Consider the following 23,396-nt stretch of genomic DNA (forward strand, 5'->3'; position numbering starts at 1 on the left):
GGTCCTCTGTCAAACAAAGGCAGCACCTCTTCTTCCACCAGGCGCACCACTGTATGAGGGGTGATTAATGCCACAAAGAAGGGCAAGCAGCGCCAACAATGTCGCCACTATTTTGAATGGACTTTAAAAACACAGACATACGCTTATGTTGACTTATGGCAACATAGTGTCATGTCTCATATTGGCAGCAGGAGTTACAATTTTCCTTATGTCATGTGTGCAGCATGTTTGGATAAGTTGCTCCGTGTACTTTTAAGGAATTAACACAGCTGTAAAACACAAATTATGTTTTACAGCCCCGGAAACATATGATTATGTTTCTTAATTTGGACAGTAATCTCACTGCAACAAGGAAAGCATAACACTTAGGGTGCTTTTGGCCTACAATATCGAGTAAAAACTACAACAAAAACATTTATAAACATGGAAATGAAGTTGTAGAAGAGTACAAACAAAAGAATCTATTTTGGTTACCAAAAAAACACATCAGGAGGAAAGAGGATGAGCAGCATGACATGACCTGCTTGTTTTATCCTTTGGTACAATATGAGTTCTGTCTCCAAATGAGTCAGACTTTTGGATATTGAAGGAATAATTCACTCACCCCTAAGTCAGTTGAAACTCCATTGAAGTTTGTACGAAAACTAAACACAGAGCGAGTTAGCCCCAGTAATTCCAGCTCAGCCTACTTTCAAACTATTGAAGTTAACTGAGACATTTTTACAGCTCCAAAAACTGCAAAAAAATCCATCAAATTTCTTCCAACACCTTGTGCAGCATAATCCAAATGTCTTGTAGCCAAACAACCGCACTGTGTCCAAAATTCTAATATCTACCTCATTATCTCCTACATTTTCCTCACTAACAACACTTTATTCTAGAACAGACCAACAGTTGCACCTACAGCACTCAGAAGTCAGAAGACTACTGCTATACTGTGCTGGCATGCACTGCTGCCAAAACTTCCACTATAGGCTGACGAGTTGTAAATAGCCTTCCGACTTCCACCAGAGCACTGTAGAGTGCATGCATGACTCTTGGCATATTCTTATTTGTTGAGTAAAATATAGGAGATAATGAGATAATGACTGACATGGGAGTGTGTTGACTACATTTTCATTTTGAGGTGAATTATTCCTTTAAAGCCTATTCAATCTTGGTGCCATTGCACCAACTACTGGTGTAGCACTGTAAGAACCTTGGCTGAACAGCTGCTTTTATTTTGAAAATGACAAGAGAGGACCTACTATTTAAAAAAAAAAAAAAGCACTATTTCTGGATGCGGACTAATGCTGACAGGGGATACAAACTGCCAATCAAATAATCTGTAAATCTGTAAATTTAGACATAAAATGAGAATTTAAGGCATAAATGGTGATTTGTAATCATAAGGACTCTATTTGTAAAATTGTGTCATAATCCCATGTGTGGATTTACATAACACATTTTGGATTGGCAAATTTCAAAATGTTCAGTTCTTGTGTGAATTGTTTAAGCAGAAATGTCTCTCTATATGCAGCAAACTAGTGGATTAGTTACCACATCAATGCTGCTGCTCCTGCTTCTCTGTGGCATTAATCACCCCTCATACATCTGTCGCTGCTCGGGGTTAATCCCACCCATTCCTCTCCCCCGCATCACAGAAACAAATATTTCATTCTCTCTTCTAGTATGACCAATCAATAAATGCAGTGTTTCTCAAAAGTAGGGCTGGCACGAGGAACAGGATAGGAATCACATCAACAAACAGACGCCCGCTCTAATCATAAAGATGGGATGACAGCAAGAGCATCCTCAAATCCTGGATGGAGGAGAAATGAGAGCCAGATGAACAAGGCGAACCAGTCACTACATGGTCTACAAAGGTAACCAGTCTGCCTTTATTATCGCTTCACAGACGCCTAGGCTGTGATCAGACTAGACTAGTTTCTGTTTTCTGCCAAGACATTGGGGAATTGTTGAATGATGAAATGACAATTGATTTTTCACTTTTCTCTCGAAGAGGAACAGATGGGGAAAATAAAAACCCGACCTGACCATCATGGCTGTGGGAAGCCAAAACAGGAGCAGCTTTATTGTAGCATTGTAGTGTAGAGTTCTCCCAGGTCGTGATTATGGAAGTGAAATGAGATTGCTTTGGTTTTCATACGTTTTATAGCCCGTACGATTATGCACCGACCGCTGCAGTGACTGAACGCGTTTCTCCTTTACCTGGTCCACTCGCTCGACGCCAGTTCATGCTGAAAGACGAGACTGCATTCATGGGCTGCAGCGGCAGTACTCGGCATTAACGGGAACCCGGTATTATTCCCCTACTGGGCGGACCGGCCGTACCGGAGTCTGCAGCAGCCCCGGCGCTCCGCTCTGCAGGACCACAGACAGCGACAATGACTCGGCTGCGCAAGAAAGCTCTCGTCGCACTTTTCCTCTTCACGCTGTTCATATTCGGGACCATGATGGGGCTCAGGACGCTGAAACCCAGCGACGGCTTCTCGGACCTGGCTCCGGGCATGGACTTTGTCGGGGAGAGGTCCGACAGGAGGCGGCTGGACGTGAAAGACGTGGTGGTGTCGCCGGTCCAGTCCCACCTGGCCAGCAGCGACACTAAAGTGGTGTTCACCAAATCCGACCGAGATTACAGTATATTCTACGACGTGCACATCTTCTACTACCTGTGGTACGGCTCGCCGAAGATGGACAGTAAATACATTCACTGGGACCATGTGTTGGTGCCACACTGGGACCCTAAGATCGCGGCCAGCCACGCTCAAGGAAGGCACACACCTCCAGAGGACATTGCCTCAAGTTTTTACCCCGAGCTGGGACCCTACAGCTCCAGGGACCCAAAGGTGCTGGAGTCACACATGGCCCAGATAGAAGCAGCTGCAGCAGGTGAGGTTTCCAGCATCACCGACTCCACAGGCTGACTTGACTCCATGGCTTGTTTGTTATCACCCTTGGGTGTCAATTGGTGCATGACAAGGTGTTGGCACTCTCCATACTGTAGTGTGAGTTCAGATTTGATCTTGTAGTCATAATGGAGAGCAAAGATCAAGAAACCTAAATATATGGGTTATTTGCAGGGACTTTGCCATAGCTTGGAGTTTAGTGAAGTCAGACCCTGGTTCATCACCAAGAAGCAGGGATGTAATGGAGAGTAAAGTCACCTATATGCATAGTTGACTCAGCTTTTTATTTGCGGTATACAGTTGACCAACTTTTAGGGCAGACATTAATCTTAATGTTGTAAAAATTACATCATACTATGTAGGCTAGTATCAAATGGATGTAAGTTTATGGGAAAAATTATAAATTATTATTATTATTATTATTATATTATTATTATTTTTGTTTATATTGGTGGTGGTTTGTCTTTGCCTCAGCTTTTTATTTACCACTGCACCACTGCCTAAAAGTGAACATTTCTCGCATATCTTTAATTTTCCTACTTGAATCCTCTATTGTGCAAATGGAAACAGATGAAACAGATGTCCAAGAGAAAGAAAACCCATTCAAACTTGACTCCTGGCTGTACTCATAGCAGACTCAACCCCCCCCCCCCCTTGTTCTGGTGCTGTAGGGGTGCTGGTGTTGTCCTGGTACCCTCCCGGGGTGGCAGATAACCACGGGGAGCCCACCGAGGACCTGGTTCCTGCCGTCATGGACGCTGCCCACAGGCACAGCATCAAGGTAACTGGTGAGACAACCGGTATGTTTTTCCTTTCTGGTGATTTACTAACTGAATGGCTGCCAAGTGACAGTTGATTGTGTGGTGCCGCAAGCAAAGCTGAGAATAACAGGACATTTGCTTTGTTCTGTTCTAAGACCAAGCATGACTGGCATTGCATTGTACTTAAAGGCCAAAACCACCCTCAGACACTCCTATTCTTTTCATCAATCTGTGATGTCCAATGCATTCCAGGAGTTATTTTGTGACAAACTGTTTACTAAATTAAATTTACTTATTTGGTGTACCCACTTTCCCTCAACCTAATCTACTTTGGTTAGTGATTTCCTACATTTCCCAAAATGCTTTTAGACCACCGCAAGAGAAGGTGTGACAACTTGTTGGATTCAATTTGTGTAGGTGGAGAGAGCGATAGTAAGAGCAAGAGAGCACGTTTTTCCATTCGAGAAAAAAACGAGAGTCGTGCCCCTTAATCAAAACACAACATATCTTGTGGCTGCATTGCATTCTGGTCTATTGAGGCTACTGTCGTGGAGAAATTGGCCTCTCTGCCTCTTCTACGATGGATTTCTCCCTGTATTGTATGTTGAACGTCTCTTGATGCAAAATGGCAGCTCTAGAAAGATTCTCTCGCTCTTTGATTCTGAGGGACTGACACCAAAAGCCTGACGTTTACCGCTGATGGTTTAGATCGCTGAAACATTTTCTGCTATCTAACTCCATTGTAGCCGCGCTAGACATATCTGAATATAATGTCACGTCGTCTATGTTCAGCCAGTTTTCCGTCGGAAAAAGAAAAATACACAAAATGTATCCAGGAATGCAAGATACATCCCCAATAGCAATTTTTTAAGAGTGAAAGTGTTTTAGGGTGGATTCTCCCTTTAAATGCACTCCTCCAGCTGACAAAGCTATATCTGAGCTAACACTGAAGAGGGTCAGATACAAACAGCGTAAATCCATAACAAGCTGAAGGTGCTTGAGACAGCAGTCGCAAAACAAACTGAGCTCAGTTTGTAGATTCAGCATAATAGGACAGAAGTGTTTTTCCCTCAATCCACTTTCATACTCCTTATATGGAAGACTTGAGCTGAGAACTGGGTCTCTCTCTCTGTCTCAGTCAGACTTACACAACAGTGTGTATCTCATGGCTGACCTGAGGGCTAATGCTCCAATGTTCCAACCAGTGCACCAGAACTGCCACCGACAAAATAGAGGTTGAGGTGTGTGTGTGTGTGTTCATGCATGCATGCGTGCGCGTGTGTGTGCGCGTGTGCTTTCCACTTGCCTCCTCAGCAAATGTCATACATGTGTGCCTTTGTCCTGATGTCACATGTCATTTGATCTAGCAGTTTTGAGGCAGCCACATAAGAAGAGGCATTATCCAGAGATTTCAGCAGACGTCCTTCACTTCATAGCTATGCTTCTATGTACTTTTGAACCAGATAACTAACTTACATTCCAGCCCACGTGCATAACAAGATGAAGCCACTGCACTAAAAACACTTGATGCTAAAGCTGTTAAAGCTTGGTTAAAGTTTTTTATGTGGTGTGATATCACATTGACCTTTAATTATAGCGCCACCATTAGGCCAATCAGAGAATTTTGTAGGAATAGATGGATTTGCCTATCAAGTATCACTTACTCAAGGAGTAAGGGCCTTGCAAAGTTTTACATTTTAAGCAAAATTTGACCTGCGGTGTCTGAGATATCTTATTTGAGTTTAAAATTTTCATCATGTGGGGCACAAATACTATCAGCCTAAATCACAAAGTGGGGCTGCAACAGAGAAGAGCGTCCCATCCCCACTAACTGAGACACTGTAGATTCACCCTATTTGTCCAAATGAAATTCTGGTGTCGGGAATGGTCATTGGTGGGAAATCCTCTCCACCCACAAGAAGTGACCAATCGAAACTTAAGAGTGACATAAAACTGTCTCCTAAACAGCAGTGAGTGAGCGCTCTGTCCAGAGAAAGCTGGACTCACCGACTTTAGATCTTTTGCCTCTCTCGTCCCTTTGGTATAAAGCATCACAGAGCGGCCGGGTTGGTAAACATGAGCGTGCTATGTGCAGCTTACTGATGACGCCTTTAAGGATTTCTGGGTATTGAAGTTCAAACAGTTTTCCAACAGTTACCTCTCGCTGCCATTTGGAGCCGCCAACTTGCAAAGTTGCCTAATGCAGCTTTTTTCTTACATGATGGTATTTTGCATTGATTTATTATCTTAGTTTACACAATTAGTTGAATTAATGTAGCGTATAACCGCAAGATTATACAAGATTACCTGAGGTTAATGTTTTCGTCATCTAAATAAAAAGCTAAACATTAGTATAGAGTGTTCAGATGCCTTGTTTGCAGCTGCAGCTACTATACACCTGAGGGTTGAAATGTAAATATGAGAGTCTGTCAGCATCACAGAACATGGGGAATCTGAGCAAACAAAGCACTTCTCATCCGCATCCATCCATGGTTTATTCAGCCGAACGGGAACAGATTGAACAGCATCTTACCTCGCTGGCCTTTCATGATTTCCAACCAGTCGAGACGACTGACAAGCCCAAGCCCCGGCGCCAAACACCGCCGCGTTGCCATGGAAACTGTTTATGAAGACCTTGCAGCCGCTTTTGAAAGATGGAGTGGGCGTTCAGCGTTCGGTGTTCAGTGTTTGTGGCTCGACAGCTCTGTCAATGCTTTACTGTTTGCCACTGAACTGCGATAGACTCCCCCCCCCCCTTTGTGACTGAAGCAAACAACCGTAGCATAGTCTTCCCCGGATGAGAGAGGGCATCCATCACACGGCTCTCAGCCCCTGCCGAAGTCACATACCCCGCTGCTGTTGTGCGAAAACCTCATCACACCTCCAATTGTGTTGATTTTCAAGTTTGTACTTCGGCTGAAGGATGACATGATTTCTCTACGGGTTGAGAACATCCTTGGTGCTTATGAGACCCTTTAAAACAAAACCAGAATGCCTGGTGGCCAAGCTAAAAACAAGGCTGTTTATCTTAGTTCCTGTGAGGTAGTGAGGCAGAGTCCTAAATTCTTTCTGAAGTGCAACATCCAGTCTGGGGCACATAAAGCGGAAAAAGAGCCTGCAGATATTACGTTTTTATTATTACTTGTATGAGGAGCGGCTAAAAATGATTTCTGAGACAGTCAAGGGTCAGCGGAAAAGACCTCATGTGTTGCCATCTGAATGTGTTGAGAGATGAGACGACAATACGGGACAAGCCTATGGGGATGGTGAGCATCTGCCTCACTTGTTCTCTCCTCCACCCCCCTCCCTCCTCCTCCCCCCAGCTCCATTTTCCAGATATCCTCAGGATCCTACAGGCTAAACTTAGATTCTGTCTGCTATTCTGTCTCCTTCTATCTTTATACCAGAGGAAAGGACACAGTGCTGCCTGTTTTCCGTTTGATGACTGATGGCGCTTGGACCAAGGCTCCTTCTCACCGGGATCTTATTTTAATACCGTTCACCAGGCAAACTGATCAGTTTCCGATGCAGGGATTTTGATACACTCTATATCAGTAAATAGGAAAAGGAATTTTGCTGCGTTCCATTACAAGTTTGAAAATGTAAATTCCCAGCTGGTAGGTTGGAATTACGACCTCCATGTGTTCCAGTGGTCCAGAGCAGAGCATGGACACCTGCAAAATATTCTTTGCTTAACATAAAATACTGTTTACCATGCAACATCTAATGTCATGTCGATGATATTTGGCAACATTAGCTAGCTAGTTAGCACACAGTGTTAGCTGTTAAGCGCAACTTCACAGTTCAGCAATGTTCACACACGTGTTTTGATAGATTTAAGGTCATGCAATTCTGAGAATTGTACTTAAGTATTTTGAAGATTTGAAGATAACATCATGGCAGCCATAGGAACTACAACATCGGCAAACATGTCTCCTCCTCTACAAGTCTCTGTCAAAGCCTCCAGCTCCGCCCCAACCTCTCACCCCTCCCCTCCCCGTGAGCTACGGTGGCCTGAAATTGACAGAAAGTATGACCTGACCTTTTCACAACAGAAACCACCTAGCCAAATACCGTTACAGTTCAGAAATGTCAAGTGAAGAGGAAACATATCCCATTGTAAACTGTTATAAATGTTCAGAACATCCCACACAGTTACAGAAATATTATACAGCAAGTCAAGTAAAAGATGGAATCAATAGCTAACGATGCTATGCTATTGGCTAACCCAGAGGTCTAGCAGCTCAGTGCTTACTAGCAACAGGTTGTTTGTAAGCATATTGCTTGACAGATATTTATTTATGCGCAGTGAAGCTGTGGCGAGTTAACATTCGCTACATTGCATCAAGAAGAAACGTTAGCTAGCTAGCTTGTGTGGCTAACGTTAGCTACATAATAAGTTGCTTACCTGTCCAACAAATGTAAGGCCAACTCTGCATCGGTCTTGAAGCTTTAAGCTGTCTTGCAAAGCTGATCGTTTGGTCGTTTTGTCCATGCTCAAATGAAACTGAAAGAAGTCCTGAAAGCAAGGGGGGTAGTCCAGGGGGCGGAGCTTGGGCATATATTGAATGCCTGGGGAGAATTTCCACAACAGAAAGTACGTCTGGACTGCTTGTTTAGAAAGCTTGAAATCTCATTGAGGTAACAGTGGAGTGACTGGCAAAGAATTTCAGTAGTGGAATTTTGTAGATTTTTATAAAATAAATAGATGATTTTAATTAATGACAGGTTGAAGTTTTCAAAGGTTTAATTTCAAACATATTTCATAGTTGTAATTTCCCTCTTTCCTAGAGGAGGAGCATCCTCCCCTGCCTCCATGGATCAGCCTCCTCTGGTATACAAATATCAATAATGGCCTACACAGAGCGGCTACATACAACATCTCAAAGAAAACACTGCAAAGAGAGCTCCTCATTAAAGCTCTGGGGATGTAACGCTTTCATTTTCTTCCCTCAGTCTGACACTCTCCATCGGCCAGATCAATAGGCTCGCTTTGCTTAGTGCTTAAAATGAATGTTATTCTGAAAGGATGCTGAAGAGTTTGATATTTAAGTATCCACACAAAAACATGCAATCACTGTGGAACAAGTACCTCCATTTGTCATGTGGATGAAGCGGGAATGGCACTTCAATGGACAGTTTGATTCACAGAGAGCGAAATAATTAGTGAAGTCCACAGACCACTAATTAAATGTAGACTGCGTAACACTGGCTGTTCATCAAAACAAATAGCACTGGGCTGAAATAATGAACAATAGCATGCAAACCGTGTGCTCAATTTGTAATTCATTGCATAACCCCTTATTTTCCAGGGTTTTGTGTATTCATGTGGTGTTGTGTGAAGCTGACGCACTCTCTTCCTTAACACCTGTGTTCAACTGTATTTGTACAGGTGGCATTCCACATACAGCCATACAAAGGACGGACGGACCAGAGCATGCATGACAACATCAAATACATTATTGACAAGTAGGTTGGCCTTCTACACTTCAACCCCTTTGCCCAGCTCTCACTCTCTCCGTCTCAGACTCCGACTCTCAAAGAAATAAATACTTTCTTCTCGCTTACCAAAGGCCAGAGCTCTGCTTTCCATATCAGTGGCTGCTGACGTTAGAAGCCTAGAGATCTGGTGAAACATGAACCCTCTAAAGGCCTGGAGAGGGAAGATGAGGAACAGGTAGTTAAATATAGATGCCTCCCCTGTGATCTTGCTATAATGGATAGGCAGGTAGCTTTTGCTCTGACTTCCACCAGTCTGGCTATATGCCAATAAAAGGAAACTGACTGTATACCATTGTTATACAATTCAATAGATTATACTCAGCTTTTCCCATAGGTCATGTTAAGTATAAAATATGTTTGCTTTAGGAGAGAGACATAGAGGAAGGCTGAGGCCAATAAACTAATATTTCATCTAATAAACTATTCAATAGTGATCTGTTAAAGGAATGAAACCTCCTATTGTCCCCAGAATAGGAATGGGAATGGGAGTAAAGGGTTTCAAAGATCTTATGTTTATAAAGATACTAGACTGTAGTTAAATCAAAGCCTAGGCCAGTGTGCCTTGAGTTGAATCAATTTTATGGGCTATATATTGTTGCCAATATTTCCTGAAACCAACTGTGCTGACCATCTGCATGAAAAGAAACAAGATTTGGAGAGACAGAAAGAGAGATGATGCCTTTAGTAAATCATAAATCTATTCTAAAGTCTTCAATATATAGCTGGCACAAACTCAATTTGTGAAATCTTTTACATCCAGCGGGATATTAAAGGTGCTACATGGAGGATTTTAACTTGAGTAAATCATTGCCAAAATTAATGTTGAGACATTAGTATAATTACCGTAAACAAACAAGACCATCGGCGAGATTTGGTGGGAAATTTGCTGGATCGCTTTTCAGTAAAAAAGCGAGATTGCTTTAACCAGCTAAAGCTTTGATTGTCTCTCACAATGGCAAGTGATGGAAGGAGTGAAAGGCCGATGGAAAAATCACTTCCAGCATGTTTATCATCTTCAGTAAAACCAATGAGGGGGAGGGGGAACAGAAAGCAACGGGGTTTATGGGAAATGTGGTTTAATTTTGATAAATACTAGTGCTAAAAATACCACTGTAACGAGATAGAGGCCATCAATCATCTCAACCGTGGTCTCATTTGTTTACAGTAATTATACTAAGATATCACAATTCATTTGACAATTTACATTTAAAATGTGTATAATAACATCATTTTTGCCTTATATACAGTATGTTTTTCCTTTTTCTGATTTTTCTCAGCTATGGAAAGCATGGCGCCTTCTACAGATTCAAGTCCAGCACAGGGCAAGTCCTGCCTCTGATTTATGTGTATGATTCCTACTTGACTCCACCAGAGTCCTGGGCAGAGCTCCTGACCGCCAAGGGCTCCCACACCATCAGAGGCACGCCTTACGACGGGGTTTTTGTGGCCCTCATCGTGGAGGAGCGCCACAAGCACGACATCCTAGCCAGCGGCTTCGACGGCATGTACACCTACTTCGCCTCCAACGGCTTCTCCTTCGGCTCCTCCCACCAGAACTGGAAAGCCATCAAGGCCTTCTGCGACGGGAACAATCTGCTGTTCATCCCCAGCGTCGGCCCCGGGTACGTGGACACCGCCGTTCGGCCCTGGAACAACCACAACACCAGGAACCGGGTCAACGGGCGCTACTACGAGACGTCTCTGCAGGCGGCGCTGTCCGTCAGGCCGGAAATCGTCACCATCACGTCCTTCAACCAATGGCACGAAGGCACGCAGATAGAGAAGGCGGTACCCAAGAAAACAGTGACCCGTCTGTACCTGGACTACCAGCCCAACCAACCAGACCTCTACCTGGAACTGACCCGCCGATGGGCCGAGCACTTCAACAAGGAGAAGGACAAGTGGCTGATGTAAAAATGACTTTACTTACACGGTAGATGCCCTGAGCATGACCAGAAACAGCATTAAAGCAGTCCGCTCCCACTGACGATACGCCCTCTTTGCAGTCATCCACCCGTCCGTTTCTCTCCAAGTACCGACTCTGAAAATTCCTGATGAGGTTTTCCCCAATCGTCCACTATACTCTCACTGTTTTTAATAGCCACTACTGTTTTTGTACAGGATTAATCATGTCACTGGTTTGTTGAAGCGACAAGGACACAATGATGGACAGATGCTCCTCGTTACCTGATTACAACTCTGTTCAGTTTTCCTGAGCGTTTGTGAGATCAGAGTGAGAAAAATCATTGCGGCTAAGTAACTCTGCACTGCTAAGTATAGGTGTATTTTCTTATTATAAAAGACTATTCTTTCCTGTATTTCTTTGAAAACAAATTAAAAAGTATGTCTGTTTACTGTTGGATAATCATTGACGTGTTTGAAGAAATGTGACCGAGATGTGATTGTGCAGATGTAATTGTCAAGAGAGGCGAAGAAGAATTGTCCATGCCCTGATTATTAGTGGAGCCAGTGGGTTATGAGCAAGATAGTAAATATAAATGTGTATCAGCTTTTAATAGTTAAATTCTTCACAAAGTCAGATCTTTCAGGCAGAATCTCTTTTACAGGCTGTATTTCTGTTTGTAGTTAGTGCAGGAATCGCAAGAAGTGCTAGAGTAGTATTTGTACAACTTGGCCATCTAGATGAAGAGTGATGGAGCAGAGGGAAAACACTCACATCCCAACCTTAAACAGGTGCTGTATAGAATACAAAACATGGGACAACAATAGAGGCAAGTCTAGACACTGACAGCTGCTCCCCAAACTATACATTTACGGTGTGATCACACCTACAGTTTGTTTTCTTTGGTCCAAACCGTAGTGGAAAAGTTAACTTTGTTGCATTTTTGTATTTGGTTGGTTTAGGTGAACCGGCGCGTGTAAACAAAAGTCACATGACTCACAAGTAGCTCATTTATTGGACAGAGTTTTGGTAACCTGTCATCTCTTCAGTTAGAGATTTTGGCAGTGAGGGGGTTAAAACATATCTGATTCCAGTCCCTGTTACTTAAAGCTATGCATAATCAACTTTGCTGAAATTTACCTGGTGTTCATACGTCAACATCCATCTCCTTCTACCCATAAACCTTTGCATTTTGGGGTTGTTTCCTGTAGTTGGTTCAGATTACGTTCTCACTCCTAACGAACCACACCGCAGTTCTCGAGTGAGACTTGCATTTTCAGGCGTCTCGGTGCGGTGACTTGGTGCCACCAGAGTTCGAATGGTATTGTTTCCACCTGGCGAAAAGAAGGAGGTAACTCTCCAGAGTTCAAATAAACCACTGTGCACATGCTTGATGTGAACGCACCCTTATGAACAGCTAGACAAGTTATGTTTTGAGTGCAGTTCTGTTCATCAGAGCATGTCTGTGAATAAATTCGAACACCTCGGGAGCAGCTTTCAGCGTGCAGACTCGACTTTTGTTAGACGAAGTGCAGTGCCATGGTTTTATGTAATCTACCAGTGTTTCACATGATGCCTGAATAAATGCCTCCATGCCAGGCAGTGGGAAGTGGAGCACATCAGGCAGAGTAAACCAACCAGTGTCCAACTGCACTAGCTTCAGCCCTCGTGAATTAGAACTCACTGGGGCAAAGCCGATCCCCGAGGACAGTCTAATGCCACGCTTTAATGGCTCTGCCCCCATAAAGGCTGTGCCCAAGAAAATGACATGTTAGCACCAGGCGGCTGTGCCGGCTTACAAATGTCAGGCCTCAGGGCAGCTAATCATCAGGGTGTTCTTCAGTTTCAGGTGACAGAAGCACCCAGACATGGACCTCAGACAGTCCGCTGTTGAAGGTGAGGTTCAGGTTTTTGAAGGCCAATTCGTATAGCTTTATATATAGATTTTTTGTTTTTCAAAATCTTTAAATTTAAGAGAATATAAACTTTATTTTCCCTTGATGGGGAATTTGTCTTGGACTCAGTGCTGCTTCTGTTAAAAGAAACATCAAACAGGCTTTAACAGACATAGACAGATAGGTTACAATACAAGACAATAAACTGACATCATTAATGGAAAACACACAGACAGTCCAGTATGCAGACATCCATGACTTAAGTATTACCCTGGGCGTTTAAGACCTTAATGGATACCGACACAAATTAATTTCTGTAGCGGTTAAAATTGCATTAGGGAAACCTGAAATGCATGGGTGGAGGGTATGAGATGGGTCAGAGGTGATTTTCTGCCCTAGTCTGACATTTTCAGGTAAAAAAAAAAACATCAAGTATTCAGTGTTTCCACCAGAATTGTATTCTTGTCAGGGTGGAAAAGCCTCTGAAACAGCATTTAGACCATCAGGGAACACTAAAACTCTCCATTGAAACCCATAATAAAGATACAGCTACTACTAATACGACATACTTGTGTGGAATCTGATCAAAATATCGTATTAGAATTAATTCAGGTTAAGGCCCATAGACAGACTGATCAGTTATACACTGATTGGCTGATATAATATTTTTAATAAAAGGCCAATATCGGCCCAGTATATTGGCACACTTATATATCGGTCTAATGCTGGTGTTTTATCTCACCTTGCTGTGAGATACAAAATTAGGACTAGATGAAGAGACAAAAGAAACTCTTGCTGAGAAAACCTGCTGTGCTTGAATTCAGCATCATTTGAACCAACACTGGTTCAACACATAAAACAAGTTAAATTGTTTTTTCCTTTTAACTGAGAGGAAGCTTTATGATATTGAGGTCATCTCAAAATAGTGTGACAGACCATAGTAAAAGATGGCAACAAAAAACACTGGAGCACCAGATTCAGAAGCACTTAAAATCCCAAGTCCATTTAACTCATTAAATAATGTAATACATCATTCCATTGAGTGATGTTTTACCAAAAGTCTTCTTTTTCAAACTTCTTTTTTAGTGCTCAGTCCTTCCTCGTATCTCATATAGGACATATTCGCTCTAAGAGGAATCTGACCAAGAAAACAGATACTGTTAAAAACTATTTGTTTATTTATTAAAGCTAATTATTCTGAAGATGAGTAACAAAAAAAACATATTGCTTGTGCCATTCAACATGCATGAAAGTTGGATGCACTCTCTTTTCTATGAAATTAAATGTTTTTAAAGTTAAAAAATCTTTTGATTTGACGGTGCTTGCAACGTTCATTAAGCTCTAAACAAAAAGTAAAGGATGTTTTCCTTTTTATGTCTGGTTGCTATTGGACATATGTGGTAATTGCTATTATATATATACATACAGTAAACATACTGACATGGTAAATGAATTTGCCATTCTATTCATATGTGTAAAGAAAAAGTATGGCACAAGCTTTTCTTACACGTTCCCTTAAATGTCAAAATAGATTGTTTCTAGCAGGAAAACATCAAGTAAGAAGCATCTGTGCTGAAGTCAAACGTTTTCCACAATACTCTGGAACTCTTTCCTACACCAGCCCATAATACAATGTCTGCCACCCGACATATAATGAATCAAAACATGCTATAGGATTACCCTGATTTTGTGAAATCAGGACTTAAATATCTTTCTGATATCAGTTCAAAACAGTCACCATGAATTTTGATCATAGTGTGAAGATTTTGTGCTTGGTTGTGTTGGCGTTGAACTCCTGCATACTGCCGTCTGTCACGAATGCTTACTGGGAAGACGACTGTGGGAGTCAAGTGGAAATTCACAGCTGAGGTGTGAAGATTCATGATTAAGGTTTACATTTTCACAAAAACACAACATTTACTTCCTTTTATAATAATAATAATAATAGTCAATAAAGAACAGACATGAGGAACATACCAATTTGTAGAAAATGATTTTTAGGATTCATGAAGATGTTTGAGTGTAGTTTGATAGTGTACAGGTACCTGAAATCCCTACAGTTCAAATCCCAGAAATGTCCTTGATCTAAGTGAACAGTTTCTTGAGATTTGCCTCTGCACATAAAAAATAATTTGCGATAAGACAAGGATAGGGATATAAAATTTATATGGCACTGTAACAAGATGGTGTCAAATTTTCAAATAAATACAGATGAAGTTGTTTTTCTTCCCTTTGAAGATACTTGAGGGGAAACATAAGAAGATAATAAGCTCACCCAGAGTGTAAAATATTAAAGTCTAGCTACTATAGATGTTAAGCAGCACTAGATGTAGAATTGAACCTGATTGGCATCCTTTGTGAAGCTGGGAAAACTCAAATGACTGCAGAACTTGTGACTTTAAAGTACTTTTGCTGATGTTTTGTTCATGTTCAAGCGAATTAGATGTGAAAAGAAAGATATCCCCAGTGTGTCCTGCTAGAGATATACAGTAATTGTAAAACAGACCATCTCTATTATTAAGGAAGTGCGTTTGCTGAAATGTTAAAGAGAGCATGTCGAGCATATAATTAACAGTGAATGTCAGTGCCTTGTGGCTAAAGCAGTGGAGTTGTATAATCAAAGCATGTGAAGGTCAGGCGGCACAGTTACACTGGACGGGATCCAGCAGGCAGATGATAACGAGGCCTTGTCCCTTCTCTCCTTCATTCTATTCTCTTTTAATAACCTCACAGTACAGGTTGGGCTTCGGCTATAATATCTAGGAATCAATTCATACAGCGATGTAACCCACGGTGCCTTACACACACGGCTAAAGACAGTTCAGGGTCATGAAAAAGACAGCTAATAATATAAACAAGATAACCAACATAATAAAGAGACAAGAAGAGGAGAGGTATGGTTTAAAAAGTGTAAAAAAAAGCGTAAATCTAAAAAAGTATCTCCAGCCATTTTCGACCCTGATTCTGAGCTCGTCAATAGCTTCACTATAGAGCTCTGGTCTCCAATATAGTCCAATAGGGCCAACGGACACTCTAAAAATCAAGCATGTCATTTTCAACACACTGACACTCACATTGTAATGAGATGTGTTGGCACAACAATGTAAATGAAAATGATCTAAATTTAAGACTTTCTCATACATTTTTGATGCTACCTTGGCCATTGATTTAACACGTCCTTGTTTACTTTTTGTTGGCATTTGCAACGCTGTCGAAATATGTATTGGAGAGCCGCACCCTGGCAAGCAAGACATAAGTAGATGCATACTGAATCAACTAACTAGATTTTGGTCAGAAGTGATTGGTAAAATAGGATCCACGGCAAAAATGGCCAGAATTATGCCTTAAAAAGACAAAATAACAACATATTCAAAAGCAGCAATAAAAATGTGCGTTTTAAGTTTAGTATTTTGGAGACTGGCTGAATGCTGCTTCCACAGCCATTTTGTTTTTTGCCATAAAAAGCCAGCGCCACATGATCGAAATCATCTATTTGGCTCGTATGGAAAAAGCATATTGGATAAACAAGTTGGTGCCAGATTGTTAAAAAAAAATTAAAAATTGATTCTGGAGCTTATCAGAAGCCAGTGTCTTCATCATCTTGGTTAAAACCTGTGCTGCTGCATTTTGAGTAAGCTGAAGATGACTAACAGTTAGTTGAGGAAGTCCAGAGACAGGTGCGTGGCAGTAATCTAATCTGCTGGTTGTACAATCATGGATTAGTTTCTCTGTGCCTGCCTGAGAGATAAAACTCTGCACTTTAGTCGTGATAAATAGTGGATCTAGTAACATTAGAAACGTGAGCTTCAAAATTTAAGTCAGAATCCCAAATCACCCCTTGGTTAAAAAGGAGGAGGAGGGGTTAAAATGATCATGGATGTGTTGCTTGTATGACTGACTGAAGAACTGGAATTTCTGTCTTGAAATGAAAGAAGCCAGAAATGACAGAAAAAAATGGACTTTAAACCAGAAAACCATGATGAAGCAGAACCTGAACCAGCAACATGCTGATTTTTTTAGTATTCTGTATCTAGTTGGTGGCGCTGTTTCAATGCCATCTGCAGGCTTTAGTTACAAGGAATTGTAGATTATGTTGGAGGGTTGAATTTGAAGTGCTGAAAAGAAGGAAGGCTGGAAGCATCTGGTAAGTTGGATCAGTCAAGTGTTCACAGGCAACAGTGAGGCTGCAGCCCCTGTAGAGGCAGCAGGGTTGGTAATCTGACTTGACTGACTTAGAGGCAAAACAATGTTGTGTTTCTTTGTCAGGTTGTTCCATCAGAGCCGTCACTGATAGATGGCTGTTTGGGATAGTCTGACCTCCAAATCAGCTACAATCAGACAGCTCCACACCACAGAGAGCTCTCACATTTGTAGCTCCATGCCTATGAGCATGTAATAATAATAATGTGCCAATATTCAATGTCTTTCAATATGATCATGTCAGAAAATTCCACACTCATTACTAGTATTCAGTGTTGCCCCCATAATATTATTCTTGTCAGGGAGGAAGTCTCTGAATCAGCATTTACACCATGGGACACTAAAACTTACGGCAGCGTATTGGTCCCACGGTGAAAGAAAGAAATCGGCTCAATGTCTCGTTATAATGAGAAACATATTTTTCTCACTATAAAAACATATTTTCACGTTATAATGACATATAACCAGATACCAACTTATGTCGTTATAATGAGAAATTTTTGTTATAACGAGATACCAACTTTTCTGACGAGATAAGTTGCTATGTCGTTACTTAGCTTAGGGTACGGAGTGGGATGTCTTCTTCACCATCTGCCATCGCATGTACAGTTTCATAAAGTCTGAGATGGAGCTGCCTTGGAAAAGGTCATTCATGTCTGCCAGTCTTATTCTGACTAGAAGACAGCTCAACACCGAATTGTATCGCAGACTATACAAGCTGGGCATGCATATGATAATGGACATTAATAAAATGGCTGCTGGGCCGTGAAGAAGAGCCTTGTGCTTCCTCTTGAAAGGTTGAGGTGCTAATGGGATTCAAGGAGGGAACCAAATGTCCCAGCCACAGACACTAGCAATTCATTACCACCGCCTGGCATTTTCCAACTCACATATAAACTTGGCTGACATCTCTATTCACTTAATGGTTCATTCAGTGTTATGAAGGCTCATTCAGAGCCCCCTCAAAACCTTGGAAGGAAAGCATGGGCATAAAAGTTGAGTACGACAAGGTGCAGCACTCTCCATATCTTAACCCATGTAAGTCCAAATTTTGATAGTTTAGTGACAGATCATTTATCAAATCACCAGTCATTGCTCCACTTTGTCCCGAGACTTTAGTCGATATATAAGCAGGTTTGGAAGTTTTGGTGTCAAATGATATCAGATGCAAGGACTTTGCCATAATATCTTCAGGTTTAGTGATTTGACGTCCTTGAAGGCAAGACAGAATTCGGTCAGGTTCTCTCTGTGGCCGACCAAAGCGAAAAAGACAAATTGCAGCACTGTAGTCCGACCATGTGTGATCTCAGCACTTCAGTGGATGTGGATAAATAGGCTCATCAGGATGTGCTGACAGGGCGCTTGGAGAATAAATGGCACAATAAGAGGCTGGGGAGCCGAGCAACACCGAGAAACAGGCCGAAATAAACTCCCAGTGTTATATTCATCAACTCGAGGAGGCCTGACTCAGCAGACGAAGTCATACACCACGGGGAGTTTGAAGAATATTCAATAAAATGTTGGGGGAAAGCGCTATCAAGCCTGACTGTGTGTATCTCTGTAAAAGCTTTTGAACAACACAGCCTTTTACCTCTCCATTTCCCATGTATATCTGGGTGCTTACTTGGCTGGTAGATGTGATTGTTTCTTATACATAAAATTTTCAACAGCACTGAGAAACTAGGATGCAATATGGGAATGTGTATCATGCTGTCAGCTTTGTGTGTTGTTTATATAATATTATCTTCAGTCAGGACACTATTACACTGAAGGGGAGAGAGAGAGTAGCTGCCAGTAGCTGATATTTTGTGTCGATATTCAATCAAGAATCAGTACCAAGTATTCAGTGTTTCCCCCAGAATTTTATTCATAGCAGGGTGGAAAGGTCTCTGACAAACATATTCATGCATAGTTATGTGGAATATAATCAAAATGTCACAATAGGCCTCCTGCTCAATTCATAGGCTCAAACACAGTGCAGCTGTGAGCGTAAGGAGCATTAACGTCATTTTCATTGCTATGTAACACTAAGTTTGACAACAACTTGCAAGCTAACTAGTATTAGCTAGCTAAAGGGGATAACATCTTTTGAAAATTAAATGGGCCTTATTTGCTTGCCTACTGCTTTGTAGGTAAGCAAATAACATTAACTTCAGCTTACTCTGGATGGTAACATTAAATAAATTAAATAGAGAAAACATGTAACGTTAATATGAGCAGCTTGTTTTTGCTAATCACATAGCCTACTGTTTGCTAATTAGCTTCCATGCTCTGAAATTGCACCAACTATATATTTTAGCAGTTAGTAGTAGTTGATAGCATAAACATGAGGGCACATGCTGATATTTATTCAATGTTACTATAAGAATAAGCTCTAGTGAAGCTGACGTTATTTGCTTAATATTACTTGCTTACCTCACAGCAGTGGTTGAAGCTTCTGGTCTGTTCCGATCACGTCCCAAAAGTAAGTTTAATAGGCGACACATCTTTAAGGATAAGTTCAGCGATTTTGGACCTATATATAATTTGTCTCTTACATATCTGTAGTACTTGGGCCCACAGAGAATTGAGTCCAAATGGGGTTTGTCAAAATATCTCATCATCCTTCAAAAATTGCACACCTGTAGCACATTTGGCTAATTTTTAACAATTTTTTTAAGTTCAAACTTGGGATGGTTGCTATGCTACACCAACAGGAAGATTTGCCCCATATTACAGTATGCATCCTTTTGGACCAGACTACTCTTCAAAGTTTTGTGCATTTTCGTGCATGGGAAGGCAGTTTTTGTCAGAAGAAAGCCAAAAAGAAAGCGATAAGGAACACATCCAAAAACAATAGGCTGCCTGGTCTGTGGGCTCAGCTGCCTAATTACCATCAATGTCATTGCCAAGGTAGAATGTGTTTGAAATCTAGGCTTCAAAAACTAAGGTATGCACTTCCCATTCGCTGCAATACAAATTGTGCTCCAGGCTTCTGACTGATCTGACTTTTCTTAGTTTATAGATTCCTTGGGACTTCCTATAGACAACCAAGTAATGATCAATTCTACAATAAATGTGTAATCAGTCAAACTACATAATATCCATCATATCAGAGTTGGACGAAACTGATTGTCAGATCAATCAGTTTCCAATTATTTATATAAGGCCAATATCGGCCCCATATACTGACAAATATTGGTCTAACCCTAATGGATACATATGAAAGCAGCTGTACCCGCCACATCACAGCTTTGCATTTTGATAGCCTCTCATAATAAACTCTCATAGGGCCCCCATGCTGCAAGGCTCTCCATTCAATCTCCTCCAGAACTCCCACTGAGGCTCTGGGAAGTGTAACGGGCCCTCCTTTGGTGTGGATGTGATTGTACTGTTCCACTTGTCTGTTCCAGTTATTCTGGCATCAACCAAAAGTCTCTTTCATGTCTCCAGCTTGTTCAAAATGCAGCAGCAAGGATTTTAACTAGAACAAACAGACCAAACCACATCTTTTTATTGGTTGCCTGTTAGGTTTAGGATTGATTTTAAGATTTTACTGATGACTTTTAAAGCACAGTTAGGTCTGGGTTAATCCAAGAAATTATAGATGTTTTAACCCTTTATGAGCCAGTGTAAAGCCATCAGATCCTACTACTTTAGTGTACTTTACTAAAACTACTACTGCTGCTGCTGCTGCTGCTGCTACTAGCGCTACTAATGCTATTATGCAATGAGTTCAACTTGTTGTGAATTATGTCATGTTTAAAACTTGACTTAGCCAGCTAGACCACCCTGGGCTGCTCTCTGCACCAAGAGTAGTACTGAACTAAGACATTATGAAGAGTTTCTCTCCAGTTTCTTGCCTTCCAGTCTCATTACAGCAGCCATGATTCATTTTAGGGTTAGACCAATATGCCCATCTGATACTGGCCTTTTATTAAAAATCTGATATTGGCCAGTCAGTGTCGTCTACCTCTGATATGATGGATGTTCTTCCCTGACCACAGCTAGTGAATGTTTTATTATTATTTTGATATCAGATGTCTGACCAGAGAAATCATTGCAGTGTGGTGTGGGAGGATTTTACTCAACAGCTTCAGGGGTGTCTGTCTTTAAAACCCTTAACAGTGTAGTGCACTGATAATTTTCATAGATTTCTCATAATATTCTTTTTCATATCAAGTATATGGAAAGGGAATGTATGTGACCCTTTTCTTAATCCTATTCTTAAATGTTTTTGCCTGATTTCGAATCACAATGATGCATATAGAATTGATCATATAATATAGATTATGTCTATTTCATTCTTGTCTAATAAAAAATTGATAGTCAGTCTGACTTGACTCAATGATTTACCCCCTGTTGAGGCCTTCAGCGAGCAAAGGAGCCCAGATCTATCACCCTGTCTCCTGCCACACTTTGAGCTGATAATGGATAATTCATTTGTACTAATTGCCTATGCTGTTTGTTGCTGGACTGGGTGATTAGAGTGGGGAAAAAAACAGTTGAATTGAATATACAACATGAAGTACAGAGCAAAAAGAGGAAGACATTTTCAACTGTTTTGCTTGCTTGGACAATCAAAATGTATTCAACTCATAAGAGTGCTGTTAAGCTGCATAACACCACAGACAGAAGCTAAATGAGGTGCACTGTAAATGAAAAAAAAAAAACAAGCACAAATTCTTCCCAGGCTCTCTGAGATCAACTCTTAAGGAACAATTTGGAGGTCTAGTTAATAAATTAAATTTGGCCTGATCCACCTGCACTATCCACAAGGTGTACTTAAAGCTGCAATATGCAAATCTGTTACAGTAAAATAGCAAAAAATAAATAGGATATATTATCAGTCTGTGTCTATCTGTGACTCTGTGTGTTAATGCCTAAATCTGCCATTTGATTAAACTGATTAAAAATGTTGTGTTGGAGATTTTTGAGGGCTAACTTTTGACTTTTAAAGTAGTTAACTTAGCGAGGTGAATATGCCACTTAATCTAACCTAGATGGATGGCTAAATATTAAGTTTAGTCAGCTATATAAATTAGGTTAGGTAGCATTCAATTAGCATTAGCTAACTTAACTAAAATGGCACAAAAAGGTTCATGTTAGCTTGCTAAGTTACTACTTGCTAACGTAGATGGCTGCCAGTCTTGACCAATTCCAACATGAATCAGCCTTTTCAACAAGATTATCAGACCAGCAGCAGTACTTTATTTCTCCAGGTCTTCTTTTCGATTTAATCTTTTCACTCAGGCCTTTTTGTTTTTCTTTGGTTTTTTGCCTCCCAATAAGAATTCCAATCGGTTTTCCCTCAAAAACCTCGGTCAGTTTGCTTCAGAGTCGACCGTGTACGCTAGTTTCAAGTTAGCGGTCAAAAAGACATTTGACAATAACAAAAAAAAAACCACAACAAAAAAGCACAGCTTCAGAAAATTTTTCACCCACAACTCACAGATGGGAAGCTGACAGCGGGTAGTGGTAAAGTATTTTCAGTCTGTGATAATGAGAAAACAAAGACCACACCAGAGAGGAAAGGGGGCCTGATGATTTTCAAAATGGGGACATTAATTAGATTGATTAAAACCCTGTGGAAGGGCATCGCTCCATTCGACAGACAAATGAGGACAGATACTATCGATTCCCCTTGCTGGCCTTCCTGTCGGCTCGGTGGAGCTCAAACCACACGCTGTTTTAAAGTTTGCTTGTGCAGGACAACATATAGCTACAACTCACTGAATGACTCACTGAAATAAGACATATTACGCTATATGGCGTGTAGAAATGCAAATTTCTAACTAGGTCTATGAGTAATAATAGTTATTATTATTATTAGTAATAGTAGTTGAGGTAGTATGCTTATTATGTTTATCCTGGGTTTCAATGGAGAGTTTTAGTGTCCCATGGTCTATGTGGTTTTAGAGGCTTTTCCACCTGGACAAGAATAAAATTCTGAGGGAAACACTGAATGCTTGTATTTTTTTGGCATGAAAATTGTAAAGATATTGAATTGAATACTGGCACAAAATATCAGCTCTCGGTGTCAGCCTTCAAATACCCAGATCGGTTGAACCTTTTACCCTAATAGCCGGTAATGACTGCAAAACATAGGCTGCTATTTGTAGAGAGCAAAATAGAATCGGGGAAATCAGATCCAATCTGATCCATGAGTACAATTCACGAATGCATGAGTATTTAATGGGAGAGATGGTGGGAGCGGGAAAGCGAGAACCACTGGATGTCGTTGTGA

At 41.1% G+C, this 23,396-nt stretch overlaps 1 protein-coding gene across 1 annotated transcript; it reads left to right on the plus strand.

Moving 5' to 3' along the window:
• The first annotated feature begins 2,387 nt into the window (after positions 1 to 2,387).
• Positions 2,388 to 11,400, plus strand: maneal (mannosidase endo-alpha like). Its single transcript, XM_071907571.2, has 4 exons — positions 2,388 to 2,892; positions 3,581 to 3,690; positions 9,063 to 9,139; positions 10,450 to 11,400. Exons 1-4 carry the CDS (start codon positions 2,388 to 2,390, stop codon positions 11,084 to 11,086), a joined length of 1,329 nt encoding a protein of 442 aa, XP_071763672.1. The 3' UTR covers positions 11,087 to 11,400.
• The last annotated feature ends 11,996 nt before the right edge of the window (positions 11,401 to 23,396 follow it).

Source organism: Centroberyx gerrardi, chromosome 19 (assembly GCF_048128805.1).
Source record: "Centroberyx gerrardi isolate f3 chromosome 19, fCenGer3.hap1.cur.20231027, whole genome shotgun sequence".
NCBI lineage: Eukaryota > Metazoa > Chordata > Actinopteri > Beryciformes > Berycidae > Centroberyx > Centroberyx gerrardi.

Excerpts from the sequence above, each read along its gene's own strand:
- maneal (XM_071907571.2), top strand. The coding sequence starts at position 2,388 with ATGACTCGGCTGCGCAAGAAAGCTCTCGTCGCACTTTTCCTCTTCACG. Across the intron at positions 3,691-9,062 it reads CCCACAGGCACAGCATCAAG|GTGGCATTCCACATACAGCC; the intron begins GTAACTGGTGAG and ends GTATTTGTACAG. Across the intron at positions 9,140-10,449 it reads ATCAAATACATTATTGACAA|CTATGGAAAGCATGGCGCCT; the intron begins GTAGGTTGGCCT and ends GATTTTTCTCAG.